Raw genomic sequence first — 9,508 nt, 5'->3', positions numbered from 1 at the left:
AGATTAAAAGGGAAACCTTGGTCAGATCATCCTTACATCTTTCTGATCTCAGTGGAAGTTTGTAATTGAATAAATGCATATAAATATAATTCAGGCAGGATCTCTTACTAAAAATAAAACATTTGATTATTAAAACTTAGAATTGCACCTGCAAAACAAAAGTTTAATTAATCTGTAGTTTACATTAATTGCTAGCTTTTAATAAACTTCTTTTCGTAGAGTAAAATTTTTATTATAGTTACAGCAATAATTGACATTTTTTTCCTCCTAGATTTTCAGTAAACAACTGATCCAGTGAAACAAACCGATGACAGGTGCCACTTTAAAGCAATTAGTGGTTTCATTCAAATGTGTGTTTGTCTCCAGCGCCAGGGACAGACGGGTTGCTGTGTCTGCTGTGTACCAATGAACAGCTGCCGTCGGGGCGTGATGACCTTTTTGTCTCCCGGCGGTCAGGTACGGAGAGGGGGCGGAGACACAGGAGGAGCAGCCTCGTGTCGGACTGGTCCCGACGTCCCGGACAATAAATGGCCGTGAGCCGACAGAGAGCGGCGGTGAGGCGAGTTTCCTTTATTCTCAGCACGGCCGCATCAAGAGCTTCCTCCATGCTCACATAGCGAGTTAAAAGGGGCCAAGAGGCGCGCTTCATCCTCTCTTGTCAGTAACCTACATTTTTATCTCTCTGGGAGGATGAGGGAGTCCTGTTGACACCACGGAGAGATACACGCTGAGACCGACTATGGCTGTGGACGGTAAGAGCGCTCAGTTCTGCGGAGATTCTCGGCCGGACAGTTTTCTGACAGACTTTGTTCGGATCAGACTTGTGAGTTGTGACGGTAAAAGCCTCACATCAGAAGATCCGCACAAATAGAGTTGCCTATTTATTCAGTCATTCACAGCATGCCGATAATTAAAGTTGTTGACATGGTTCTTGCTATTGGATTAGGGATTTTTTTTTTTTTGTCAATTAAAAATAAGAAGAAAACTTTCGCAATTTATTTTATCTTTGCTATGTTATGCATTTCTAAACTGTGAAAAGTGGAGCATAGAAAGGATTTTGTGATATTTATTTAAGAGTTGTAATTTAAACACAGCATTTTGCTGGCAAAAAAAACAGTTTTCTTCCATTGTATATTTACGTAGCTGAGTTCTGGATCCAGGAATACTTAATTTTGGGACTAATATTCAATTCAACTAGGAGCAGTTTTATCTGTCATCTTTTGTTTTTTTGCTTCCTTTTTCACTGTTTCAAAATGATGAAATTATATTTGCCACTTTATGACTATGCTTTTTTCATGTATTTTGTTCTATAATTATTACATTTAACAAATTAATTAAAATAATGTTCTTTTAATTTTTCTTTATTAGCCCTAGATAAAAAAATAGAATTGTCCTGTATTGTCCGACAATGGTTTCATCTTAAATACAGAATATTTTAATTTCTATTTCTTAAAAAGCAAGGGAAGAGATCATTTAATCATACTCACTAGTTACTGAATCTTGCATATCAAACACAGAATCCTTGCAACTATGATGAATAAGTGATGAGGTTATATATTTTGCTGCCTCAGCTTGAAATTTATGCTTTTCTGTAAGTCCAAGGGTTGTCTTCTCCCACCTCCTTTTAGCTTAAAGGGGCAAAGACGCACAATTTGGCATTATTGTGCTTTAAATTTACTTTAACACCTCTTCTTTGTTTTCCCTGTTTGTTTTCCACACTCCTCCGTCTGTCCTTTGTATGGCTGGTTGGTTTTTATTGCAGGCTAGCAAACTTAAGTGAAGTCTAATCAAAGCTTATTTTTTTTCTCCTCAAGGACAATAATGTGTGTTGGAACATCTCAGTTGTGCCGTGTGTGTTTTCTATTTGTGTCTATTTAGGAAAATCAGTCAAATATACACCAACGCAAAGCACACGTTAGTATACCTTTATGATTTTCAGCTTCTCCTTTTCATATCAAAACCGTTCTGACCCCATTTAATAATTTTTTGAAAAGTGTCAAATATCTGGACATCTTCCATATAGAGTACATTGCTCTACAATAAGAAAATCAGTGTTGCTCCCTTTATCTGTCAGTGGTTGTAACGTCATGGCCGCATGGTGTCTTTGCCTGAAGTTATACATTGAACTATCTATAATTGAGCCGAAGTTTGCTTAAGCAGCATTGATTTATGCAGTGCCCAGGGCACTGATGTCACAAAGTGCCACTGTTCCACTTAAACTTTAATGCACGTTGGTGCAAAGAATAAAAGAGAGCGAAAACCATATTTTACTGTTGACAGCAGGGAAGGACACCCTGAGAGTCACTGGATGCTAACATATGGCCTGTGAGTTCAGACATGTCAGGCTTGCTCAGTAAAACATTTAAGTTCAGATTGTTCTCAATTTGCTTTTATTTGCAGTGTCATTGTTTGGCAGGCTGTCACCTGCTGACCAGTAGGTACTACAAATTACAAAGCCTGGTTTTTGTAGTCTTTTTTTTTTTTTTTTTTTTTTTTTTTTACATTTACAAGAACGCTAAAATGGCTGCTTAAATTACATAGACATCTTCAATGTTGTGTAAATGTACTTTACTGACAATGATTTTTCTTTCTCGCTGCCATTGATGCATGCTGCATAATTATGCTCTGATCCATGTTTGGGACTTTGAAGCAGATTCAGTTCTTCAGATATTTGCCTAAACTTACCGGTAGGTCTGGAAGTATTGCAGCATCTGAAACGAGAGTAAAAATAATTATCCTTAACAGAAGTGTGCAGAAAAACCGACTTGTGACTGGAATTTGCTTTGTCTTTAATCAGCTTGACTGATCCTACTCACTGCTCAGGGTTTTGAAAAAGATGGATCTTTTTGTGATGCATGATTGCATCATATGTAAGCACTACTAAATTGTCTTACAACAACATTCTTCGGTGTGGACACTGTGACGGATGGGATGAGATTTAATAGGATTTAAACTTATGAATTCTTCTGGCTAGGAAAGGGCTAGACTCATAGTAGACGATAGGAGGGCTGCTTTATTTTATAGTTTTCATTGTGGATTTGGAAATCCACAATTTTGTACTATTACAAAATGTCAGGCATTTATCAAACCGTGTTTGACGGCTCCATCACACCTTGTGTGATGCTGCATTCCTAATAAAAGACGGCAGACAAAAGGAAGGGTAGAATATACGCTACATAGATATACGTTCCTTCATGTTAACAAATCTGAGCAGGTTAATTTTTTTCTGGAATGTTGGCTTACTTATCTCCGAAACTCTGGAAGTGTAGTCAAATCAGAGATAAGCAGCCAATACCAACACATCAATCTTTGTCTGCTGCCTCTCCTATACACCCTTCACCACTGCACAGACCAAAAGCACATTGTCTAGCAGAAGAACTTGATTTTTAGAGAGAAAATAACCAAAAGCCTATTGCTTTTATGCTCAAAGAGACAAGGCTGACCAGGCTCAGCTAGATATCTAAAGATTTGTGGCGATGCGGAGGATGTCAGGATGGCTATCATGCATCCTCATGCTGCCAGAAAAATGTACATACACATGGACGCACACATAGCAGTGCTCATCAGCAACCTGACAGCCTACGGGGAGACGACTACACAGCTGGAACACAATCAAAACCCAAGCCATTTGTTTATTTCGGCCTCATCTCTCTTACTGGAGCATGGCAACATTCAATGGAAATTTCATTGAGAACTGTGTTATTGAAATGCACAAGGCATTCTTTCTCTGAAGCACTGATTTGTATCTTCAAAAAGTGGGCATGCCTTGATGAAGGATCATCAGGAGTGTCACATAGACAGTCACTCCTGTGATCAGGTGACACCATTGTTCAGCTGTGAAACAATTCCCCCGCTTGCAGGAGAAGCCTCCTGCACTAACAAAGTAATTCAGACCGAGTGTGCGTCTGAACATGTGCATTTTTTTATTCTGTGGATATGTTTATGTCAGATGAAGCAAAAGAGGTTTCTAGTGTCGCAGTTAAGGAGACGCATGGGGGGAGGAGCAGTAAGCATGTGAACACACCCTTGTTGTCTTTTCCCTGATGTGCACTGCATCGCCTGCTGATGGCGGTCCATTTGATGCATTTGGTGGTGGAGCCAAATGGCTTTTAGGTGTTTGGAGTTAACTGATTTGGTAATAGAGTCTTAACCTCCTCTGTTTCAGATCTGCTGCGAGGATTTTCCATGTGGACATGCATGTAAGGCATGCAAGAGCCTAACCTCATTCCCCACCATCCATTATCATCCCTCACAGCAGGGTGCGGGGGGGGGGCGGGGGGGGAGCGTCAGTTTAATGCATAGAGAGTCCTACTAAATGTTTACGCACCCACACAGAAACACACCCACTCACAAGCACTCCTATCATCCATCATCAACACCCTGATCCTCTGCTGGCCTGTAGTTGTTCCTGACCTGATCCTGTGGATTTTAGACCCACAGAGAGCAGAATAAATATGAAGAGGACAGAGAAGGAGAGAGAGAGCAGACAGAGATGGATGTGTTTCAAAATGCGCTCACAAACCTGGACCTTAAGTGTGTATAAACTTGTCATTCAGCTTGAGGGCACAGTTGTTGGCCTTTGCTACCATTTCTTGCAGGTATGTTTGGATATGCATTTAATGAAAGGCATCGTAAATGCAGAAGAAGAACCACAAACACTTCAGAATATGTTTTCTAGAATGTGACTATTGTTTGCACTCAAATGTCTTTTGTATTTCCTGGCTCTGCAAGCATCATGCTTGTAGTACTTCACTTTGTAAAGACTCCAGCAAGTCATTATGCACAGATGAAGAAAACTTGCAACAGTAATGAACCTTCCCAGGAGTGACTGTGGAGCCATGTAGGCCTCATTGCCTAAGTGAAAATGAGAATCTATGATTCAACAACAATTAAGAAATGAGGCAAAAATGACACCCGTGGTAGATCTTAAACGTAGAAACCTCAACTGGCTAAAAACAATGCAAAGCCCATCTCACATTTGACAAATACAGCACCATATCGGTGATCTGTAAGAGTTATTGAACAATATTCTGTGGACTGAAGAGCAATAATGGAACTCTGTGTCCTGTCACATTAAGCATAAGACTATAATGTTTTAGAAAAAGAACATCAAACATGGTGGTAGTGTGATGCTCTGGGGCTGCTTAGCTGCTTCAGGACCTGAAGTAGTTCTCGTAATTGATGGGGTCATGAATTCTGCTCCCTACCAGGACATCCTAGAGAAAAATGCATCAGTTCCTGGCCTTAATCTTAAGCACACCTGTTGTCTGCAGCAGGACATTGCCTGTATTTGCATAACCAGCTATTGGGCTTAGGGGTCATATACTTTTTCACATAAGGCCTGGTTGGTTTAAATAGCTTTTTTTTTTTCACCTGTAATAAATAATATTCTCATTTTGAAATTACCATTTTAATTTAAACATGTACATTGTTAAACAAGACTTTTTGTGCAGGCCATGAAAAGGTAACAAAGTGATGTCAGCTTCACCTGAAATTTTTTTGTGTATTTGTCCTCTCAAGCACAAATTGGCTACCTTTTTACCACTCCTGGATTATGGAGATGTTTTATATATGAATGCTTTGACCAAATCTCTTCAATCCTTGCATACTGTCTATCATTGTGCCTTACGGTTTGCAACAGGCAGGCATAAAACTCACTGTCTTACACATCACAGTGAGTCTGATTTGTATGCAAAAGCAGAATAGCATCCACTAAGCGTACGAAGATACAATCACCTGATGATACTCATTTATAAAACTGTACTCGACTTTGCTCCACCTTACTTTAAATCTCTTTTATAATGATCAATTACTGCCCATTCTTTATGGTCCAACAAAATTTCTCTTTTGCATGTTTCAGTCTTTGAACAGAGAAAAGGGAAGCAAGCATTCAGTGCTATGGCTCCTTTAGCATAGAATCAACTCTAGTCTGAATTCAAGATGTCAAATCTTATTTCATTGGAATTATTTTGATCGCTTCTCAAAACCGAGCAACATTCTCTTAGTCAATGGCATTGCTTTTTAAAATTTGTTTCAAACTTGCGTATATGGTTAAATTTGGTTTACTTTTGCGTAACAAGTTTGCTATGTATTGCAGATTTCTGCCTGCGTCCCTCTTGCAAATGAGATCTGGATCTCCATTGGATTTTACCTGGTTAAATAAATTAAAAAAGAGAGAAAAATCTAGTTTTTATTCTGCCTTGTATACAGTGCATATTGAATTAAAAAAGGTATTTGCCAAAATAGCTACCAGCTTTCAGCATACAAGATTTATACTCTGCAGTCTGCACAACACAAAATGCTCTGGTCTTTGACGATGCCATCTGCCCACCAGTAATTTACATAAATAAAAATAAATGCAAAGTTTTTCTGTCAATTGCATCCATTACGTCTCGTGCTCTTTGCCTAATGACATACTTTTAGAATCAGATTTATTTTTATGTCTAGTTCAGAATTTACAGCATGTGCAAAGTCATTTTTGCTCATGTTAATTAGCACCAGCAAATAAATTTACCTGCATGTACTTGAAAGTCATACTTGCAAACAGCCTAAACTTGTTAAGCAAGCCCGAGAAAATGCCTTTTTCACGGTAATGTAATCTGAATGTCCAGCCTCAGTGGTAACTTGCTGTAGACGGAGATTCAACACGGCTTAAACCCTGACTGAGCATTTAAGACTTTAATGGATATAGAAATGTTCTGTTCAAAAGAGTGAAATGGTGGTCAAAGAGGACAAGATCACTGCAGGATAAATCAAGAGTGGATTAGCATAAGCAGATTGAGGTGCGTTTTGGATTATGCCCCAAAGCGTCACACCTCAGATGTCTCTTTTGGTTAGTCGTCTGCCCTCACTGTTGCTACATTTTGCCATCACTTAAATGCTTACCCAGAGGACAAGGAGCTACCTGTCTGATTCTGTGTCCTCGTCTTGGGTCTGACATTTCTACCTCCCTCTCGTCACTTCCTTTTTTTTTTTCTGAATTAGAGTGCGCAAAGGCCCATATCCAATTTCTTTCCTTTAATTAGCCATCTACTCAGCAATGGAGCGATTGAGGAGGGAACTAGAAGGGGAGAAATGAGGGGGAAAAAAAATGAAAGACATAATTTTGCTGAAGGATTGCACCGATTTAGATACAATTTCAATCATTTGTTTTGAAACATGTCAACTCAATTATTCTTTCCCCCGTATTATTTTACTGTTCAAGTAAAGTGACACATGTCCTATTAAATGAAAGGAGAACTTGCTGAATTTAAAGTTTTTACATTGTATCTGTTGTTGCTTTCTCTCGTCACCATCTGTCCAGACAAAACGAGACGCACTAAATGAGAAGAGGGCTTGTTGGGCTATAAACACGTTTTTGTCCTCTGAGTTATCCTTGGCCAGATGTCTTTCAGCTCACAGTTTCAAGGAGAAAAACAACCTTCTCACACGGTTTGCTGTCCTCTCCATTAGAATGTGCTAAACAAACGGCCTAATTAAGTGTGGCCTTGTGTGAGAGCGCAAGCTTGGAGCTTTTCACTCTTTGTTAATAGGTTAGGCATCTCCTCCTACTGAGTTGCTGGGGGTCAGTACACCCTTCTGTGGAGATTGTCCATCTAACCAAATTGCTGATGGCTCCAGTTACACCCTAACAAGCCATACATCCTCTCGCATTTAGGAGCAGAAGTCATGCTCATCCACTCGAAAAGCAATTAAGTTCCCGAAAGCAATCTCGTTGCGTGATCTCTGGCAGGTCTCATCGGCATGTGAGATTGTGAGTTTATGTGGAGGAAACCGTGTGTGTGTGTTTCTTCTATGTTAGTTCAAATATGTTTTAGACTTATTCCACCCAATGGTCGTACCTCCTCCAAAAATAGAAATCAATTTTCTGTCTTCCCCTCTTATCACACATTTAGTGCTTTCCTTCCCTTCGCTGCTCTCGCTCTTCCTGCCTATATTTTCATACTTTTTAATCATTTTTACCTCTGCGCGGCACACCTTCTGTTGCATTCATCTATCTTATATCCCTTGTTCATGTTTTGCTGCATTGCTCTCTCTCCTGCTCCTTCTGTGTATGTATTCATGCAAAGTTTCCATATAAAGCTCTGGCAAAGTCCAAGGCCTCCCCTGGCTTTCACATTTATGCTAGAATGAGCCCTCGATTTACCATGTCAATGGGCAGCCAAGAGTCGGCGTGTCACCTCGACAGCTGGGGTGTTGAGCAGGAGTTGTTCAAATGTAGCTCAATGCTCTTGTATGTTTGCTCATGTTTACTGGATTTAATATAGGAGTGCATAATCCGGAGGTCATGAATGTCTCAAATATGTTTTTTTTTGTTTTTGTTTTTTTTCTTTTTAGGCATGTATATTTTTGAAGTAAAACGATATGTAATTAAATTAAACATGTAATGGTAAAAAATAGACTGTCTTGCTCTGGTCAAACTAAAACCAACCTCGGACTCGTATGTACTTGTATATATTAGATCTTTGGTCTTCTGTCAAGTACTATTGCCTCTAGCTTCAATTGTCCATTTTGAAAAAACAGGTCTATTATAAACCAACAAAGACAAGCAGCTCTTTAAGTAGCCCTTTGACATTCATAGATCACCAACAATGATGCTCATGTCTTGCACTCATGTAAACTTTTAAGGTAAATCCAGCAGTGTAGAACCAAAACATGCATGGAAAAAAACTAATCATTTCTGATGAAACTGCCCTTAGCTGTGGTCCAGTTATCTATTCTGTCATGCCACACTTCACCACGATTTGTGCAATGTGTGATACTGATAAGAGATTATGTCCTGTTGTGTGTTTTGCCTTGCATCCAACAGATCTTCATCATCATCACTTAGGGGTCGGCTGTTACAGTTGCTTGGCGGCTAGGAAGCATAAAGGTCATGTTGAACCCCCATTCTACCTCCTGCCATTTACAAGACAAACTGAGACCGGCTCATGGCATCTGGGTCTGAGTAAAAGTGTTACTTGAAAAAAGTTTGAATGGGAAAAGAGCTCTTTGATTCTTTACCTATGTTTTTTGTAGTGCATTTAGGGCTGACGATTGCACAATTTAGCACAACCTAGATTTTCTTAAAAATAATCAGGATGTCCATTGTGACTGACATCGGATACTATTGAACCCTAAGCTGCTAGCATTTCAAAAACTTAAACATAAAGGTTTGATAACTAATTTTAAAAAAGTGAAAATGTAATATTAATTTAAAGCATATTTTTAGTGTAAAAACTGAAAGGTTTACTGCACTTATTCTCTCTCTTAAACTCCACCTTTTAGATTGTTTCCCAATGTTTACATATAATTTTAGCCTTGTCAGCATTAGTTTAACTCATGACTAAAAGTTAATTTTACTCATGGTCAGGGGCGCAACTACATATTATTCAGGTGGATGCAAAAACATAAATCGGCCCCCCCACCCCGAAAGGAAGGTATGTAAGGGTTAAGGAGCGTAGAAAACATACGGTCGTTCTATACCAGGGGTGTCAAACTCAATTTCACTGAGGGCCACTTCAGCATA

At 39.3% G+C, this 9,508-nt stretch overlaps 1 protein-coding gene across 1 annotated transcript in view; it reads left to right on the top strand.

Moving 5' to 3' along the window:
• Nucleotides 1–377: 377 nt before the first annotated feature.
• samd10b (sterile alpha motif domain containing 10b) overlaps nucleotides 378–9,508 on the top strand; it is a 62,331-nt gene continuing 53,200 nt past the window's right edge. Inside the window, exon 1 of the mRNA XM_015054560.1 lies at nucleotides 378–752. Within this exon, the coding sequence (XP_014910046.1) occupies nucleotides 740–752 (13 nt within the window). The 5' untranslated portion in view covers nucleotides 378–739. The remainder of the gene's footprint in view (nucleotides 753–9,508) is intronic.

The sequence above is a fragment of the Poecilia latipinna genome, unplaced genomic scaffold (genome assembly GCF_001443285.1).
Source record: "Poecilia latipinna isolate Pla-1442-1.1 unplaced genomic scaffold, P_latipinna-1.0 Scaffold56, whole genome shotgun sequence".
In the NCBI taxonomy this organism is placed as follows: domain Eukaryota; kingdom Metazoa; phylum Chordata; class Actinopteri; order Cyprinodontiformes; family Poeciliidae; genus Poecilia; species Poecilia latipinna.
This window is presented reverse-complemented; position numbering and strand designations above follow the sequence as displayed.